This window comes from Pelophylax lessonae (genome assembly GCF_965119305.1).
Source record: "Pelophylax lessonae genome assembly, chromosome: 1".
In the NCBI taxonomy this organism is placed as follows: Eukaryota; Metazoa; Chordata; class Amphibia; order Anura; family Ranidae; genus Pelophylax; species Pelophylax lessonae.
Window position 1 is genome coordinate 30,315,562 of NC_138768.1, and position 21,139 is coordinate 30,336,700.

The 21,139-nt window shown below is 45.4% G+C and overlaps 1 protein-coding gene across 1 annotated transcript in view; it reads left to right on the forward strand.

The window, feature by feature from the left end:
- LOC309567049 (vomeronasal type-2 receptor 26-like) overlaps positions 1 to 21,139 on the forward strand; it is a gene marked incomplete at both ends in the record, with an annotated part of 114,992 nt that overhangs the window by 8,175 nt on the left and 85,678 nt on the right. The window contains one exon of the mRNA XM_082272371.1: positions 16,374 to 16,665. Coding sequence (XP_082128497.1) covers positions 16,374 to 16,665 — 292 coding nt within the window. The remainder of the gene's footprint in view (positions 1 to 16,373; positions 16,666 to 21,139) is intronic.

The window sequence follows — 21,139 nt, forward strand, 5'->3', positions numbered from 1 at the left end:
AAAAACAAATGGACAATCACAATTTTTTTTTTTTTACTTACCTGGTTTAGAAGAAAATATACTCACCTTACTTCCTCTTCCTCCCCTCGGCGGCCACGGCGATTCGTCACCTCCTGGCTTGCAATGATTCCTGGGAGCTGAACGTCATTGCTCCCAGGAATCTATGCGCCTGCACCGGTCCCGATGTCAGTTCCGGTGCAGGCGCCGTCATACCTTGCTAAACCGCTTCTGGGCATGCCAAGAAGCTGTGCAGGGATGACGCTGCGGCACCGGAAGTGACAGCGGGGCTGGTGCAGTGCATCGTGGGACCGAAGAAGACAGAAGAGGACACAGAAGAGGATCGTGCTGGCTTCAAGCTGCCCACACCTGAGATGGCAGCGCTGGACAATACATTTTCAAGGTAAGTATTTCTTCTAAAAGGTAAGTGCAACCCGGGACAGAGCAGAGGCTAGCCATTGTGGAATGCACTAGCCCTGACTGTCCTGGGGGTATTTTTATTAAAAAAAACTTTCCCAGGGTGGAACTCCGCTTTAATGTGTCTAGTACAGCATCTGATGTGGTTATTTTATTACTCCCGCCGTGTGAATGCCTCTATAGTCATGTATGAGCTTCATATAGTGTGTAGTATGTCCTTTGTGTTCATTTTGAGATCAATGTCCCACTGTCAAGATGGCCCTTTCAGATTCAATGACGCCTCCTGCGTCTATCTGTATTGCGGCTCCTTTGTGACTTCCAGTTTATCCCGGAACTGATGTTGCACCATCCAGTACAGGAGAAAGCGAGGCTTGAATCGCACGCCGTCACCATTTTGGCCCGGCGTAGGTTTACTGGGCAGCTCCTAACAGGTGGGATACAATCTTCATTTAATTCTATAATATAAATACTACAGGGCGTTTGTACCCTCTGGGCTGACAATATCATTTGAAATTGTGTTGAAACGCGTCAAGACCACACCACTGACAGCCTAGCTTATGTGTTCATGACCTATGCATATTCCTTGGATGTCTGTAAGTGTACTTGCTTTATTTTGATCAATAACTTTTAGTGGTATTACACTATGCTTGCTCCTTTTTGGTTCATTCCCTAACATCGGTTGAACTGGAGCTTTCCTTTGTTTATATCCGCTACACGTTTGTACTGGAGCATCTGGGGATACAGCATCGGTTTGGACAAACCAACACACATCTTATGAGCCGGCTTGACCCATTTACTATACAGTATTCTGGGTCCATTCTTTCTGGTGAGCGCATTCATTTTTCCCTGTTTGTGTTGGGATCTGGCTTGCACTGTGATCACCTATTTCACTTTGGACAACTTTCCTTCACTATTTCCACTTGGGATTGATGATTGTGTTGAATTTTACTTTATTATATATGATCACACATAAATATTTTTTTCCCATTAATTTAGCACTGTACTTTTTTATATTGTTTACGTTTTGGGCAACATTTTTTCGTCAGTTGTGTGTGCAAGCTGGCTTTTTCACGGTTAGCTCAAATTATTTTTATTTTTCACTGGCTTATATGAATGAGGACCGCACATTCAGCTATCTGCTGCCATAACACCGTATTTAACATCAAAGTACTGACTTAAAACTGCGACAGTCTGTCCGGAAGTGGTTAATGCACAAAAACACATTATAATACCCAATTGTTTAGTAAAATATAAAATATAAAAGATGATGGTCAACCGAGTGAATAGATACCAAACATGTACTGCTTTAAAATTGCACATGCCGTGCTTCGGCGTCAAATTAAGTACATTTTAATATCCATAGGCGATGCTTTTAAAGCTTCTAGTGCTAAAATTACTGCCCTCGATCTGCTGTTTGTAGTGATACCTTACATGCATGATGCAATCACTGTTTAAATACTGACATGGGACCGATGCATGCATTCCCCTTTGCATGCGAGCATGGAGGAGAATAGGAGCATTTTAATTTTTTTAAGTATTTTTTGTTTGTTTTTTTTAACACTTTTATTGTCATCACATGGCAAGTAAATATAGGCAATGTAAGGTACTCTTCTCTGAAAAATCTGGGGTCTATTAGACCCCAGATCTCTCCTCTGCCCTTAAAGCATCTGATCACACCAAGATTGATGAGTTCAGATGATTTCCCAATCAAGATTGGTGTGATCAGATGCTTTCCCAATCTAAAAATAAGTGATGAAATTATTATTACTTCCGGTTTCTAAGACCATAGAGAGTTTGGTTCTGTAATTAGCGGCTGCATATTTATAGTTATCAAAAAGACTATGAACAATATGAACAGAGAACATAAATTGACATGGAAAACAGCGATGTAATATGTGTATGGACAGAGTACGTAACATAACTCGGGTTGAAAAGATTAATATTAGTGATGAGCCGAACACCCCCCTTTTCTCGAACAGGGGAAATGTTCTAGTGAACATGCAAACTCCATTAAAGTCTATGGGACACAAACATGAAAAATCAAAGGTCCTAATTTTAAAGGCATAAATGCAAGTTATTGGCCCAGAAAGGTGTATGGGGACCTGGGTACTGCACTGGGGGACATGAATCAATGCACATTTTTTTAAAACAATCATTTTTACAGGAGCAGTGATTTCAATAATGATTAATTACTTGTGCCCCACCCACCGTACATTTACTGCAGCACTCTGACGCTGCTGGGCAAAGCAACGTAGCCCTACATCGCTCGCTCAGAAGACTGTAGGGGGCGAGCGCGTGCCGCTGGCAGTGCGATCCCATCCCCGCTCGTTACCTGGGGAGCTAGCGTGTCTGATGGCCGCCGGGTACTCGTGATCTCCTGCAGCTGTGAGAGAAGGACAGACGGCTGACGTAGACACAGCCGTCTGTCATTCTCACTGAAGTAATCACAGAGGCTATGTGATCCTGCTATAAAGGGTTGCATGTCTCTGTGATTATTTCACAAGCCACGCCCCCTGAAAGTTAGAATCACGCCCCTAGGGACACATTTAACCGCTTGATCACCAGTACAGTTAACCCCTTCCCCGTCAGTGTCATTTTTACAGTAACAGTGCATATTTTTAGCGCTGATTACTGTAGTAATGTCACTGATACCCCCAAAAGTGTCTAAAATGTCAGTTAGGGGTCCGATCTGTCCCCCGCAATGTCGCAGTTCCGCAAAAAAAAAATCACAGATCACCGCCATTACTAGTAAAAGAAAAAAAAAAGACAAATCTTTACAGTAAACGTTACCGTTAGTAAACGTAATACCTTTTGCGCAAACCAGTCTAAATATGCTTATTGTGATTTTTCTTTACCAAAAATATGTAGCAGAAAACAAATTGGCCTAAAATGTTAAAAATGTTTGATTTTTACTTTTTTTTTTTTTACTTGTTGCTCTTTTTTTGTTTATAGTGTAAAAATCAAACAGGTGATCAAATACCACCAAAAGAAAGCTCTCTTTGTGTTGAAAAAAACAACATTAATTTCCTTTTGGTACAGCATCACACGACTGTGTAATTGTCCATTAAATTCACGCAGTGCCCAATTGAAAAATAGGACCTGGTTATTGAGCAGCCAAATCCTCTGGTGCTATAGTGGTTAAAGTGAAACAATAAAAATGAAAAATTCCTTTAAATATCATGCCTGGGGGCCCCCTTAATGTGCCTGTAAAGTAATGCTTCTCTATGATATATGTAGCCTGCTGCAGCAATACTGACATTTCTAAAGGAAGAAAAACGGAAAATTGTATCATACTTACCGTAATTTTCCTTTCCTGGTGCCTATCCATGGCAGCATACTAGTGATAGAGCTCCGCCTCGACTCCACCTTCAGGATCAGTGAATAGCATAAATTAAAAGGTATAGCCCCCCCCCATCATTCTCCGTAAATAGGAAAAACCGAGGGAGGGATCGTATGCTGCCATGGATAGGCACCAGGAAAGGAAAATTACGGTAAGTATGATACAATTTTCCGTTTTCCTGGTGCCTCCATGGCAGCATACTAGTGATAAATAACTAGCTTACACGGGTGGGATAATGCTTAATCAAAAAATAAAGTTTAATTAGACAAAGACATTGCTGCTTGAACAACTCGTCTTCCAAATTCAACTGTCGTTAGAGCCCCTGGATCAACTCTATAGTGTCTGAGAAACGTGTGCTGTGACGACCAAGACGCCGCCCTGCATATTGTCTCCAATGAGACGTTTGCTCTCGTTGCCCATGAAGTTGACACTGCTCTTGTTGAGTGTGCGTTCACTCTGGAAGGAACATCCATGTTTTGTGCAGTATAGGCTTTTTGAATGGTCTTGACTACCCAGGATGCCAAGGTCCTTTTTGAGGCTTCCTTTCCTCTGTTTTTACCCCAAGGAATCACGAAAAGCTTTTCCGAATTCCTGAAGGCTGCTGTCATTTCCAGATAGGCTTTTAGTATCTTGGGAACATCTAGTTCCTGACACGAATCTGAGAAGACTGGTAATGCCCATGGTTCACTTAAGTTGTCTGGCGTAGTCACTTTCGGAGTGAAACCTCGAAGAGGCCGTAGCTCCACCCTGTCAGGGAAAAACGATATATGCTCCTCCCCTATTCCCAGGGAGTGCAAGTCTGAAATTCTTTTGCCGGACGTGATCGCCACTAGAAAAACTGTCTTCAAAGTCAGGTTCCATAGCGAAATTTGTTCCACCGGCACAAAAGGGTGTTTGGACAGCATCTCCAGAATCAGAGGAAGGTCCCACTGAGGAAAGGGACTTCTACTTGGAGGACGAATCTTAAGAACTCCTCTGAGAAAGGTGATTACCAGCGGATTATCTGCCCATCTGATGCTGGTTGCCGCTGAAATCGCTGACACCTGAACTTTAAGTGTACTCAAGCCGAGACCCCTGTCTAGGCCAGACTGAAGGAAGGCCAATACGTTTGAAACAGAAGGCGTGATGGGATCAAATTCTTCTGTTTCCGCGTAGGACACAAACCTATTCCAGATCTTAGCATATACGGAATTGGTTGCTGGCTTTCTGGCTTTGAGGAGAGTATTGATGACTTGCTGGGAGCATCCTAAGGATTCAAACCGCCTCCTCTCAACAGCCATATTCGAAGGTTCAGAGTCTGTGGTCTTGGATGGAACCTCCCCCCCTGTGATAGTAGGTGAGGAAAGGGAGGAATCTTGATCGGGGAGCATACGCTCATGCGTAGGGCCAATGGAAACCAAGGCCTCTTCGGCCAATACGGAAGGATTGCCAGTATCTGTACTGGTTCCCTCGTCAATCTCAGTAAGAACCTGTGAATTAGGGGACGTGGTGGAAAGGCGTAGCCTGTCGTGAACCGCCATGGGCAGGACAGAGCATCCACTTCCTCCGCTTGCGGGTAAGGGAGACGTGAGAAGAAACTCGGGAGCTTGGAGTTCTCTGGAGTTGCGAATAGATCCACTTGTGGGAGATCCCATAGGCTGAGGATCTGCTGAAAAATGTGCGGATGTATTGCCCATTCGTTGGCGTCCTCGAAGTCTCTTGATAAATGATCCGCCACTGTGTTCAATCTGCCTGGTAGATAGGCTGCTCTGAGGGCCACCAGATTCCTTTCTGCCCAGATCATAATGGGCTCTACTTCCCTCAGGAGGGTCCTGCTGCGGGTCCCTCCCTGCTTCTGGATGTATGAAACCGCTGCCCTGTTGTCTAGGCGTAGTAGGACCCTCTGCGCCCTCACCTGAGGAGCTAGTGAGGTTAGTGCCATGAATGCCGCCCTCAGCTCTAGAATGTTGGAAACCAAGTCTTTCACCGGAAAGGACCATCTCCCCTGAATCTGTATTGTTTCGCAATGCGCTCCCCATCCCTGGCTGCTCGCATCCGATGTGATCATGGTCCAGGAATGAGAACCCAGATGGTGAGGTTTGGCGAGATTCTCCGGATCTGTCCACCAATGAAGGCCTCTGCGCATTATCGATGTTATCTGGATCGTTTGCGAGAGTTGACGTGTGCGCCACTGGGACAGGAATCCCGACTGAAAGAACCTCAGGTGCCAATGTGACCATGGCACTAGAGGGATGCAGGAAGACATTGAGCCGATCAGACTCATACATTGTGAAGCTGACATGTAGTCCCTTCCTATGGCATGAAGTGTCTTTTGAATTATTGCTGTTGCCTTCATTTGGGGTAGAGAGACCGTGCCTCTGGCCGTGTTGAATTCTGCCCCTAAGTATACCATCACCTGGGTTGGAGATAGTTGACTCTTCTGCCGATTTACTAACCACCCTAGATCCTTCAGGGTTTGTAGTAGAATGTCCCTGTGGAGAATCAATTTCCGTGGACAGTCGGCTAGGAGGAGGATATCGTCCAGGTAATGATATACTCTTAACCCTTTCTCCCTTAGGGGGGCAAGGGCCGATATCAAGACCTTTGTGAAGACTCTTGGGGATGTGCACAGGCCGAAAGGCAGAGCTTGAAATTGTAGGTGGACATGACCTACTGCGAACCTTAGATATTTTTGGAAGGCGGGAAGTATAGGAATGTGTAGGTAGGCATCTTGCAGATCCACAGATATCAACCAATCCATAGGCTGTACTGTTTGGATTATTGTCTGTAAGGACTCCATCTTGAATCTTTCCAGATGAATATAGCGGTTTAGACCTTTCAAATCTATAACCGGCCTCCAACCCCCTGTCTTCTTCTCCACCAGGAACAGGGTTGAATAGAAACCTGTGAAGCGTTCCCCATAGGGTACCGGTACCGCTGCTTGTTGAAGTTGAAGTGAAACTAGAAAGTCCTTTAAGGCCTGTGCCTTCTGTGGGGATGATGGTAGTGTCGTCTTTTTGTAAGTCGCCCGAGGTGGTTGCTGTTGGAATGTCCAGAAGTGACCGTAACGGATGGTAGAAAGGACCCAAGGGTCCTGGCATTTTGTCATCCAATTTGGTAAGAAGTGGCGAAGTCGGGCTCCCACTGTATCGGTCACTTCTTTTCTGGCGTCAAAAGGACTTTGTCTCCCCTTGTGGGGTAGTGAGATTTTTATTTTTTCTGGATGCCAGAAAGGAAGACTGGGTACCTTTCCAGGGCCTCTTATTGTCCCTGAATGGACGGGTCTGTCTGTAGCCTCTAGAATTTGACTGGCGGAACCTTGAGAGGAAACCCCTTGTTCTGCGTTCCTCCCTATCTTGTGGAAGAATACCAGTCTTTCCTCCAGTGACCCTGGAAATGGCCTTCTCCAATCTTTCACCAAATAGCGATTTACCATCAAAAGGTATTTTGCACCAGCTCTGCTTTGATGCCAAGTCAGCCGTCCAAGGCCTTAACCATAGTGCCCTCTTAGCCATCACTGAGTGGAGCATTGAACGAGAGGCGCACCTAATTGTGTCAATGGCGGCTTCTCCCACGAAGTCTGCCGCTAACTTCAATTCCTCAAGTGACTTGATAATATCCTCTTTAGGGACATCCTGTCGCAGAGCTGTCTCAACGTTGTCAGTCCAGGAATGAATGGCACTTGAGACTGAAGTCAGCGCAATAGCGGGCTTACAAGCTGCCCCTGCGGCCAGATAGCATCTTTTTAGGTCAAGATCAATGCGCCTATCCAATGGATCTTTAAATGAAGTTGAATCTTCCATTGGAAGGGTCATGTTCTTCGCTAGACGCACCACCGCTGCATCCACTACTGGCATGGAGGATAAGGCTTGTATTCCTTCTTCCGGCAACGGATAAAATTTATTCACTCTGTTGAAGGAGAATTTTTTATCTGTCTTACTCCATTCATTCTCAATCACTTCCCTTATTTCTCCCATTAAAGGGAAAGCGACTTGTTTCCTCTTAAGGAAAGGGAAATATGACTTTGACTTAGGCCGGGGTTCCGCTGGTTCATCCCAGGCGATGGCCTGCTTAACCGCCTGAATAAACGGCTGAACTAAAGCAAAGTTGAAACCTGAAGGCTCTTCTTCATCTGAAGATTTGTCCGAATGTTCCTCCGAGGAAGGATCTCTAGTGGCTGGAACTGCGCTAACAGTGATAGCGGAAGGACCTGCGATCACCGGATCCGATTCCTGTGGCTGAGAAGCCTGTGGTATAGGACGAGCTGGGATGGTGGACACCAACTCTGCAATTGAGTCCTTCATTGTTTGTTTAAGTAGATCAACTACTTGGCGGCTCTCCGTGTCACAACTGGCCGCATAATCCCTGAGACAGTCTTTACAGACCAGCTTTCTCGGGAGGGGTTCCGCGCCACAAGACCAGCACTTTTTTCTTGAAGAATAATGTGGTGAAGGAGAGCGATAACGGCTTCTGGATCTTGATCTCTCTGGGTATCTTGAGGAATGTGACCTGCGATCAGGACTGTGGTCATCCCGTCTTCCCGATGATTTTTGAGATCTCTTCGATGGTACTGGACTGTGACAAACCAAAAATAATGGATGTCAGTGGCGCACTCTTTTTTTTTTTTTTTTTTTATACTCACGAAAAGTTGGTCCCATACCTATTACGGTCAGGTGGATCTTGGTTTCGTGAGGAATGACTCATGGTAAGGGCAAGAGGATCAGCTGAAAAAGGAAAGATTATAGTAGAAAAACATGTATACATATATATATATACATATACACACATATACATATATACAGAGAAAGAGTAAGAACCAAAGCATAAAAACCACCTACCGAGAGAGAGCAAACGAAAATGGTCTGCAGGGCAAGGCTAGTTGAAACCGAAGACACCGCCTCTCTAAACTTCCTGGTTTAAGTACATCAGGCTCCACTCCACCTGAGCCGAAGCACCAATAGGAAGGCAGGGAAACCATTGACTGGATTTTTTTTTTTTTTTTTAAAACAACACTGCCCCTTTAAGACATAATTTGTAAATGTGCTGCCCTATACCTGAGCCAAAACCTAACTTCCTGTAACTTTTTTGAATTCTGCCTTCTTCAAAACAACACTACCCCTCTTTATTTCTTTATACTGCAGCTTTAAATAAATTATTCATTTATATACATATATTTTTTTTTTTTTTTTTTTTTTTTTTTTTGAGACCACGGCAAAATGGCCGCCGTTGTCTCTACCGCGCATGCGTCGTCCCGCAATTCTTACTGCGCATGCGCCGCAACCCGACATGTCGCCGCACAGAGACTCCCACCGAAAAGATGGCCGCTGTGGGAGTCAATGCGCATGCGCCGGCCGCCGCGTCATCACGGCGCGACCCGGCGCGAACAGGGGAACAGGACGCCGTAGCCATTAGAATGCTGCGTGGGGGAATCGCCCCCAATTGCCCTAACGCCAGACAAGGTAGCCATAACACACGCAATTAAGAATATAACTGGGAATAAACATCACAATCAGTGCCCACAAAACTATGCATAGTGATGGAAAGACAGAGAAGTGTAGAAGGGAAAGCTGATCTCTCTGCCACCATGAATCCCCACATTATACATGTATCCTTATCCACATACTCATGAATATTATATATATATACATATATATTTTATGAAAAGACGGCATATTTGTTCCACATTAGGAAACGCCGTTACTCACAGACCCCAGAAGATCCACAGAAGGGGTTCCCAGTCTTATTAGCGCGTTTAGCGGCCCAAGAACAGGGACTGCACACGGGAGAGGCTGAACCCGGTGGAAGCTGCCCGTTTTCACAGGCAGAGGTAGGGACATACTGCTGCAATCTTCACTGTTCAAGAGGTTTGAGGAAAAAAAGGAGAATGATGGGGGGGGGCTATACCTTTTAATTTATGCTATTCACTGATCCTGAAGGTGGAGTCGAGGCGGAGCTCTATCACTAGTATGCTGCCATGGAGGCACCAGGAAATGTCATTTAAACTTGCTCGTGGCTGTAATGTATTGTTGGCTTCCGGCAATACAGTTAAAAAATGAAAAAATGACATGCCCCCCCCCAAGTCCATACCAGGCCCCTCGGATCTTGTGTGGATTTTAAGGGGAACCCCACACCAAAAAAAAAAGTGTGGAGTTCCCCCTAAAATCCATACCAGATCCTTACCCAAGCACACAGCCTGGCTGGCCAGGATGGGGGTGGGGGCGGGCGAGCACCCCCCTCCTGAACCATACCAGGCCACATGCCCTCAACATGTGGGGTGGGTGCTTTGGGGCGGGGGGGCTCTGCCCCCCCACCCTAAAGCACCCACCTCCCATGTTGATGGGGACAGGGGTCTCTTCTCCACAACCCTGGGCTGTGGTTGTGGGGGTCTGTGGGGGGAGGCTTATTGGAATCTGGAAGCCCCCTTTAACAAGGGGACCCCCAAATCCCGTCCCCCACCCTAGGTGAATGGATATTGGGTACATTGTGTACCCCTACCCATTCACCAAAAAAGTGTACAAAAACAATATAGACAAAAGCCAGTTTTAGACAAGTCCTTTATTAAAAAATAAAAATAAAAAAATAGTGTCCCCCAATGATCAGTCGCCCACCCACCCACCCACCTGAAAAATAGATAGAAAAAAAAAGCTCCTGCTTCTTCGGACGCTTCCTGCGCTATGAGCTGTTTTGAGTTTGACGGCTCTTATATAGGGAGCTGACGTCACATGCCGCCCTACAATGCACTATTCAGGTGCAGTGAATAAATTACCGACATCATGTAATGTATTCACTGTACCTGAGCAGGAGTTTATTTCTATTAATTTTTTTTCTATTTTCCGGGTGGGCGACTGATCGGGGGACACTATTTATTTGTTTTTATCTTTTAATAAGGGACTTGTCCAAAACCAGCTTTTGTCTTTATTTTTTTTGTACACTTTGGTGAATGGGTAGGGGTATGATGTACCCGATATCCATTCACATAGGGGGGCGGGATCTGGGGGCCCCCTTGTTAAAGGGGGCTTCCAGATTCCGATATGCCTCCCCCCTGCAGACCCCAACAACCACAGCCCAGGGTTGTCGGGAAGAGAATTTCGGGAATGTATTATTAACTATAGAATTCCACTTATAAATCACCTGCTGGCCAAAGGATTTGAACCCACAACCTCACAATTGCAAGCCTGGTATTCTACCACCTATGCCACCATCAAGCAGGCATAAGCTGCACACACTCTCTCTAACCACCTAACTTCTATCTCACCCTACACACAGTGGATGAGATAGAAGTTAGGGAGAGTGTGTACACCCTAGGCAGGCTTGACGGTGGCGTAGGAGGTAGAATACCAGGCTTGCAATTGACATGGTCATGGGTTTGAATCCCTTTGCCAGCAGGTGATTTATTGGAATCAGAGGTCAGTGTCAATGCGGCAACTCAAAGTCCTGCAAAGAAGCCCGTTTATTCATTATTTGGCAAACAAGCAAACAGCCAATGTTCGAGTCGAACTTACGTTTGATTTGAACTCGAAGCTTATCCCTAATTAACATACAGTATATTACAGAGCGATTTATGCAATGGCCCAAAACCACCACATGGGTTAAAGTGTTATAATGGACGGCAGTCACCGGGATCCGTGCACCAGGAAGTGGTTGCGAAACATGCGGACCTCGGGAGCCCATTCAGTGTAGAGTCTGTTGAACCCAGAAGGAAGTTGGTCCGGGATATTCCCAGGTGGCCAAGTCACAATCACATAAAGGTCAGGGTTAAGTTGTTGAAACCTGACAACAAAATGTCTCCATCTCAATCTGATCTCCATTCGCTACACGATCTCTTTGGAAAATAAAGAAAGGTTGGGACTTTAAATGAGAGACGTGACATGACAAATATGAAAATACCACATTTATTGATACATGCAAAAATAAATAGACATGAGTAAACTGGGTGGTAAAAACTAATAGATAACCCCCAAAATGGAAACTGGGGGGGGGGGGGGAGAAAATCCCCACATTCCCATAACTTACTCAGTGATCTGGCAGTGAGGGGGCATGTAAAGCGCCTCCCACGGGAACTGAGGGCGCATGAAAAAACGCCACAAACAGAAGGGAGTGTGGATAAAGGTTGGATTGTTGCTGGTGGCCACATGGAGGCGTGTATCTGTGTGAGATGAATGAAATAAGTATAAAGTAAGTAAGCATGTATATAAATATTATATAAAACGCTTCATGCCACTTGCATACTGACACTGTGCATGAGAAAGTGAGAGCGTGAACTGATAGAAAGGGAAACTGGGAGGTAAGGTAAGTGCAGGCAGTGTATGAAGAAAGTAAGAAATGAGTGATCATTCAGACTGGGTGTGAATAAAAACTGAAAAACGAAGAAGGAGTCATAATCGACTAAAATAAGTGCCATAAAGAAAAGGAAGGGGAAGGGAAGGGAAGGGAGTAAGTGATAAAGAATACACCCAACTAACCACAGTGCCTGCCTGGGTTGTTACAGAGGTGAGGTGGGGAAACTGCATAGAGAAGACCGGCAGGAGATGAAAATGAAGACTTACCAAGAGAGTGGATGATGATGATCATGCCAAGATAAGAATTCTGGAATCTGGATGTGCCACAGCATGCCGCTGACCAGTGTTGGTCATCTTACTTTAAAAAAGTAATTAGTTACAGTTACAAATTACTTCTCCCAAAAAGTAATTGAGTTACTGACTCAGTTACCACATTGAAAAAGTAATTAGTTACTCAGAAAAGTAACTGTGACTTTTTTTTACTATTCTATAATGCAATTACATTCTATGATATCTTTAATAGTTGTGGCGGTGTGGCACACTGTGGGGGGTCTGAGTCCTGAGTCCTCCTGACTGTGAGTAACTGTATTTTGTTTTGTTTTTTGGTACCTGCTGCCTGGAGTGGCTGGGGGTGGTGGCGGTGTGGCACAGTGGTGGTGGTGGCGGTGTAGCACACTGGTGGCGGTGTGAAACACTGGTGGTGGCGGTGTAGCACACTGGTGGCGGTGTGAAACACTGGTGGTGGCGGTGTGGCACATGGTGGTGGTATGAAACACTGGTGGTGGCGGTGTGGCACACTGGTGGTGGTGGCGGTGTGGCACACTGGTTGTGGGGGTCCTCCTGACCTGACTTAATTTTTTTTTGGTATCTGCTGGCTGCTGCTGTCTCAGTCTGGACTGGCTGGCTGCTGGTGTTGGTGGCACACTGGTGGTGGGTGGGTGGGTGGCTGGTGGGGGTCCTGACTGTGTCTGTGACTGTGAGTGACTGAGTCTGTGAGTTTTTTTTTTTTTTTTGGTACCTGCTGTGCTGGTGGTGTGTGGCACACTGTTGTTGTCCAGGTCCCTCTGGGCCTCTGGCTCCGTCCTCCTCCAGGCCTGCCTGTCTGTGCCTCAGCCTCTCTCCTCTTCTGGTGTGTGCATTGGTGGAGTCAGTGGTGGACTTCTTGCTGCCCTGTTGTGGTGGACCGGTGGTGTTATATATATATTATATATATGGTTGTCACCAAAATGGGAATAGAGGGGAAATCGCCCAGTAGTTCTGGTGACCCTGGTGACAACCAGGTCAGATGTTAAAAAAAAATCACAGTAGTTAAAACCCTCACTTACTCCATCCAAGATGAAAATAATGGTTTGCATTGCCACTATTTTCCCTGTGCCACCACTAGAGGGCAACTTTGATAACACCTTGAAGATCTTCACCTTCACAATAGGAATGGGTCTGCTGACTTGCTCTGCTTTTGTAAAGGTCTCCCACTGTGAGAGTGAGCAATAAACAGCATATCAGGATATTATGCAAGTGCGGGATATTTTCTCACCTGCATCCAGCCCCCTATCTTTACAGCTCGTCAGCTTTCATCTCAGTTATTTCCTTTGGTTCCTTTATAACAGTGTTAAGTCATGTGCAGCTGGTGGCTGTCCCCCGACGAGACGATCGTGACTCACTTGCTCCTGAGTCTCCTCCTCTTCTCTCTCCACTTCCTGTACCACGGACAGCAGTCATAGAGGAGAGGGGAATACAATTACATCTACTGCCATCTAGCGGCGGTAGATGTAATTGCAGTAACGCAGCCGAAAGTAACGGCAGCGGCGTTAAAGGGAAAGCAAGAGTAATCTGATAGATTACTCGTTACCCTGAAAAGTAACTGCGTTAAGTAACGCCGTTTACTTAAACGCAGTTACTTCCAACACTGCCGCTGACCCTGATGCGCCCAGCGTCACGTCAGTGTGAGGTGCCAAACTGTCCAGCGGGCTGCCTCAAATGCACTGGGGTGGATATGCGGGTAGACGGCGTGTTGGCGCCAAAATGACGTCACACACCTGCGCAGGGCGTGGCGCAGATGTGCGGCGGCACCGCTTACCCTATCCCCCGTGCTCAGAGGAGATGTCAGAGGAGATGTCGATCGCTATGGCAACGTGCGGCGGCACACGCACCCATTCACACCACGCACCGCACGGCTTGGGTAGCGCAGGAAATCGCGTTCCTATAGCCTAGTAAAGTAGTGTAGATATCAATAGTATTATTGTAATGCGTTACGTTACTTCGTTACCCAAAAAAGTAATGTAGTTACTGTAATCCGTTACTTTGTAACTCGTTACCCCCAACGTCATGTTTCAGGTGGTTTGATTGCAGACAATTGCCTGCCATACAGCATATGGACCATGACCATGTTCTCTTTGTGTATGTCAAATATTAATGTTGTATTACCTTGTGTATTGGTTCTACATAACAAACTAGATACATTTCAATTTGAGTATTATGACTTATTTACAGACATGTCTGTGCAAACATTAGCATTACCTCAACATTGCTTCTACTGTTTTATATGCCCCCCAGGAAGCATTGCCTAAAAGTTTTTCCTCTGTATTTAAAGCAAACCTTCAGTCATTTTTTTCATCATTCAATCTATTAAATTATCTGCCCTTGTTGTTTAAACTTTGTATAGTAAATTATTTTTTTTTCTGCCAGTAAATACCTTATACAGCCCACTTCCTCTTTCTTGTCTGGTAATTAGCCTAGGCTAATGACATCATTCACATCTCTCTCTCTCACTGTCATGAGAGTTTGCTAGCAAGGGAGGAGGGATTAGTCATGGGAGAGCCAAGGAGAGCAGCATAGCTGGGGGGCGTATATGGGGGCTGAGATAACACGAGACTGCAGAGATCCATGTGTATTCATCAAGAGAGGAGAAATGTGCAGGGAAGCAGTGGTGTGAGTGTTTCTTTCTGCCTGTATGTGTGTGCCTGTGTGCATGTGTGTGTGTGTACATATGTGTGTGTGTGTATGTTTGTTTGCGTTTGTGTGCCTCTGTCTGTCTGTGTAAATCTAGGAAGTGAACAGGCAACAGCTTCAGCTGCCCACAGTTAAAATGGTTCCAGCCAGATTTAGTGGAGGGGGATTTCTGCAGCATATTTGGCAAGTACAGAATCACAGTATATATATATAAAATAATATGCAGTGGTTGGAGGGAAGCTTCAGAATGGCAAATATGTTTTTATTACAAATTATGTGAGCAGACTGCAGTTCCTCTTAAACCACTTCCCGACCGCCCCACGCAAATTTACTGCGGCAGAGCGACTCAGCTGTGCATAATCATGCAGATCTTCATGATTATGTGCACGCGGTTTTGGCAGCACTCGTGCACTGCCAGAGCCGCGCTCCAGCTGTCAATAGACACAGCAGGAGACAGACCGCGGGAGAAGCGGGCACAATCGCCACTGGCCTCCCGCAATCTTTGGCAAAACTGACAGGAGAGCTGCCTGGAATGTAAACAATGTAAGACGGCTCTCCTGTCAGAGAGGCAGGGAAATATCGTGTGATTCAGCCAAGCTGAATCACCAATCTCTCTGTGCCTCTGTTTATTCCATCCCCCCCCCCCCACCGTTAGTATGCACATCTAGGGAACACATTTAACTCCTTTATCACCCCCAGTGTTAACCCCTTCGCTGCCAGTGTCATTTATACAGTAACAGTGCATATTATTTAGCACTAATCACTGTATTAATGTCACTGGTCCCCAAAAAGTGTCACTTAGTGTCAGATATGTCCGCCGCAATGTTGCAGTCAGAATAAAAATCGCAGTTTAAAAAATCGCCATTACTAATAAAAAAAAGTCCATAAATCGATCCCGTAGTTTGTAAACGCTAAAACTTTTGCGCAAACCAATTATTATGCGCTTTTTAGGATTTTTTGTACCAAAAATATGTAGCAGAATACAAAATGGCCTGAACTGGTAAAAAAAAAAAAAATAGATTTTTTTTTAAAAAATTATTGGGAATGTTTTATAGCAAAAAGTAAAAAATATTTGTGTTTTTTCAAAATTGACGCTCTTTTTTTGTTTATAGCTCAAAAAAAAAAAAAAACAGAGGTAATCAAATACCACCAAAAAAAAAAGCTCCATTTGTGAGGAAAAAAGGACATCAATTGTATTCAGGTACAGCGTTGCATGACCGCATAATTGGTAGTTAAAGCAAGGCAGTGCCCAATCCCAAAAAATGGCCTGGTCAGTAAAGGGGTAAAACCTTTTGGGGCTGAGGGGGTTAATGTTAAGCTGATCACATGTATGAATATTTAAAAAAATATATTTTAAAGATATATAGAAATCGTTGACTTACTGTTTTGAAAAAAAAAAAAACTTTTTATAGCCCATCTGTCCGGTATTTCGTGAACCTCCTAGCTTTCCTTTCAGCAATTGATAATATAAACCAGGATCCAGACATCTTACCCAATATTACTCTCGGCTTCCATCTATATGACTCATGGCTGGAACCCAGGAAGGCTGTACAGAGTGTTCTGCAGATCTTATCTGGACCAAATGGGACAGTTCCTAATTATTCCTGTAAAGGACAAGGCAAGCTGGCTGGTGTTATTGGAGGTCATTTTTCATCCACTACATTTCCAATAGCTCAAATCCTTGGACTGTACAGATACACACAGGTGAGAGAAAACTACTTGTATATATATATATAATACTATTCTATGTCAACAGAGACAACGATATACATTTTACAAAAACATTCCAGTCTATGAAAGTTAAAGTGTATATCAATTCTAACAGTTAAAGTGTTTGTAAATGCAAAGTCGGTCAAACAAATGAAAACACACCTGGTGCCATCACTAAGGATGTTGTCCCACTTTCCATCATTAAAATCCAATGCAATTACATTTTTTTAAGGTCTTGTATCTATGGTCATGTGACTGTTTGCTCCCCTCTTCTCCTGCGGCTTGGAGGGCTGGGGCAGAGACTGCAGAGAAGACCTTTGGGAGCTGCTGCCAATCAGAGTGGTGAGGGCTGGGCTATGGGATAGGAGGAGCCACTGTTAATCTTACACTTTTACCCACCCACCCTTGTTAGTCTCCCATTTGCTACTTCATCAACAGCACTGTTTGATGGAGTGGACAGGGGTATGTGATTTACAGTGGCTCCTCCTATCATTACTAGTGATGGGCTGAACACCCCCTACATTTGGTTCACACCAGAATTCCTGAACAGAGAAAACTTTTGGACCCGAGCCATGAACTCTATTAACCACTTGCCTATTGGGCACTTAAACTCCCTTCCTGCCCAGGCCAATTCTCAGCTTTCAGCGCTTTCGCACTTTGAATGACAATTGCGCAGTCATGCAACACTGTATCCAAATTACATTTTTATCATTTCTTTTCAAAACGAATAGAGCTTTCTTTTGGTTGTATTTAATCACTACTTATGTTTTTATTTTTTGCTGAACAAACCGAAAAAAGACAGAAAATTTAGAAAAAAAAACAGTTTTTATAGTTTGTTATAACATTTTGCAAACAGGTCATTTTTCTCCTTCATTCATGTGCCACCGATGGGCCCTGATAGACACTAATAGGCTGCACTGATGGCCACTGATAAGGTAGCACTGATAAGGTGGCACTGATGGGCACTGATAAGTGGTACTGATGGGTGGCACTGATTGGTGGCACCAATGGGAACTGCTGGGTGGCACTTAAGGGCACTGATAGGTGGCACTGATGGCACTAATAGGTGGCACTGATGGGCACTCATAGGTTGCACTGATGGACAATGATAGGCACCGGTAGGTGACACTGATAGGCAGCATTAATGGTGGGGCACTGATTGGCACTGATAGGTGGCACTGATGGGCATTAATATGTGGCACTGGTGGGCACTGATAGGTGGCACTGATGGGCATTAATATGTGGCACTGGTGGGCACTGATAGGTGGCGCTGGTGGTCACTGGTAGGTGGCACTGGTGGGCACTGGTAGGTGGCACTGGTGGGCACAGATGCTCCTCTTCTCTCCATCACGTGATCTGCTGTCATTGGCTGACTCTGATCTGTGATCAGCCAAGTCTCATGGACTCGCTGATCACAGAGCGAGCCACGCGCAGGGAGCGCACAGGCAGCTCATGCACAGGAGGATGTACATGAACGCCCTCTCTGCAATTATGGTTCCCGCTGTAGCCGTCTTTCAGCTACAGCGCAGATGGGAAGAGGATAAAGTCTTGGAAACCTGAACATGAAAAATCAAAAGTTCCCATTTGAGAGGCTTATATGCAAGTTATTGGCAAGAAAAAGATTATGGGAGCCGGACACTGCCCTAGGGGACATGTATCAATGCAATTTTTTTTATATATATTTTTTTTTTTAAAGGAGCAGTGATTTTAATGATGCTTCAAGTGAAACAAAAAAAAATGAAACACGCCTTTAAATTTGGTGCCTGGGGGTCCCCTCGATCTGACTCTAACGGGGCCCATCTGTACCATGTTTAGGACCTGCTGCAGCAAAACTAACATTTATAAAGAAAAAAATTACATTTAAATTACATTTCCTGGCTGCAAAAAAAAAAACATTGCTGGCAATAGAAACTAGTGATAGGCCGAACACCCCCGTGTTCGGTTTGCACTAGGACATCTCGAACAGAGAAAATGTTCTAGCGAACATGCGAACTCTATTAAAGTCTATTGGACCGAACATTAAAAAATCAAAAGTCCTCATTTTAAAGGCTTATATGCAAGTTATTGCCATAAAAAGTGTATGAGGACCCGGGTAGTGCCCTGGGGGACATGTATAAATGCAAAATGTTTTTTTTTTTTAAACGATCGTTGTTGCAGGAGCAGTGATTTTAACAATGCTTAAAGTGAAACAATAAAAATGAAAAATTCCTTTAACCACTTCCCTACCGGCGTATTATCAAATGACGCCAGCAGGAAGTCTTTCTCGATCTGGGTGGCCGTCATATGACGGCCGCCCGGCCTCGCCGCTACAGCGCGCCCCCGGGGACGCGCACGTGGTGATCTGGGGTGAGGCCCGTCCCTCGGACTGAGCCCAACACTGATCAAGGTAAACAGCCAATGAAATTGGCTGTTTACCACGTGATCGGCTGTGTCAATCACAGCCGATCGCATGAGCGGCTCCAGCGCAAGCCGCTTGTTCCCTCCTCAATGCTTGCCCCCAGGGGGCGCGCAGCGCGACGATCAGGGACGAGGCTTGTCCCTCGGACAGAGCCCATCCCCGATCTAGGTAAAGAGCCAATGAAATTGGCTTTTTACCACGTGACCGGCTGTGTCCAATCACAGCCGGTCACAAATATCAACAGAGAACACATAACGAGCTGTCACCGTGTTCTCCTCCTCACACACTGATCCTGTGTGAAGAGGAGATTGCGGTAATAGCTAGTAACCAATTACAGTGCACCCCAAACACACTGATTGCCCCCCCCCCCCCAATAAAGAGTATCTGTCACTAGCCCATCAAAGTACCTGTCACTAGCCCATCAAAGTACCCGAGTACCTGTCACCAGCCCAACAGGTACTCTGATGACAGGTACTCGGGTACTCTGATGGGCTGGTGACAGGTATTCGGGTACTCCGATGACGGGTACTCGGGTACTCTGATGACAGGTACCCGAGTACTCTGATGACAGGTACTCGGGTACTTTGAGTACCTGTCACTGGAGTACCCGAGTACCCACCATCGGAGTACCCGAGTACCTGTCACCTACCCATCAGAGTACCCGAGTACCTGTCACCTACCCATCAGAGTACCCTAGTACCTGTCACCTACCCATCAGAGTACCCTAGTACCTTCCACCTGCTCATCAGAGTACCTGACGCCTGAAGTACCCGAGTACTTGATGCCTGCTCATCAGTACCCATCACTACTCATCAGTACCCATCAGTACCTATCACCTATCAGTATCAGTACTGATCATCCGTAACCCATCAGTACAGTATCAGTATCACCTATCAGTATCAGTACTACTCATCAGTACCCATCAGTACCTATCACCTGCCTGTCACCTGCCCATCAGAGTACCCGAGTACCCGTCACCTGCCTATCGGAGTACTCGAGTACCTGCCACCTGCTCATCAGTACCAGAGTACCTGTCACCTGCCTGTCACCTGCCCAGCAAAGAACCCGAGTACCTGTCACCCTTCATACAGCCACCATGTCCAAGTCCAAAAAGGTTTATATACGTCCTCCATTTAAACCTAAATACCGGTGTTATGGCAGCAGATAGCTGCCATAACCCTGGTATTTTTTTACTTTCAATAGATTTTTATTGAAATTGAAGTACAAAGAAAAACAAACATACAATTAACCAATTCAGATTATAACAGTAACAGTGAGTAGCCGTATCAAAGCATGAGGAAGGAAAATGCATGCACATGCAGCCCAGAAAACAAGGGCGTTACGCGCACAAATGGAGTAACATTACAAGAGAACAAATTGCATAGTATATTCAAAAGTCATATAGGAATGCAGTCGAAAAAACTATTCGTAAAAACCAAAGCAAACTAGTCTGTGTGCTCAACCTCAGCCAGGTACTGGGGAGAAGTACGGGCTTTGTACCCATGGTTGCCATTCAGCATGAAACTTAGGGCCTCGGGATTTAGAGTATGCATAGGCCTTTTCCAGCGAGCACTGCAGGTTCACCTGGCGAGTGACTTCCATATGTGAAGGTGCAGTGGGCTGTTTCCAGTACCGTGCTATGACCGTCTTGGCCGCTACCAATATGTGTACAGAGACCGTCCTCAGGGGGGGTGGAAATGAGTCTAAGCCTAACAGGAGTAGGGCCAGGGCAGGGTCAGGTTTCCTGAGGATACCAGTCGTGGTGGATAGGATCTCAAACACCTTTCTCCAAAAACTAGATAGGCCCTTGCAGGACCAAAAGACGTGTAGCAGCGACCCTATTTGATCACAATTGCGCCAGCATGTAGGGCTATGGGAGTCAAAGATCTTCGAGAGTCTATATGGGGTCAGATACCATCGGGTGAGGAGTTTTTGGGCTTGTTCCCAATGGTTCACACATTGGGTGAATTTATAAGAGCTACAAATGGCAATTTTCCACTGGGACTCGGAGAAAGATGTTTGTAGTTCCCTCTCCCACGCCAACATGTGGGATGATTTAGAAAAGGCTTG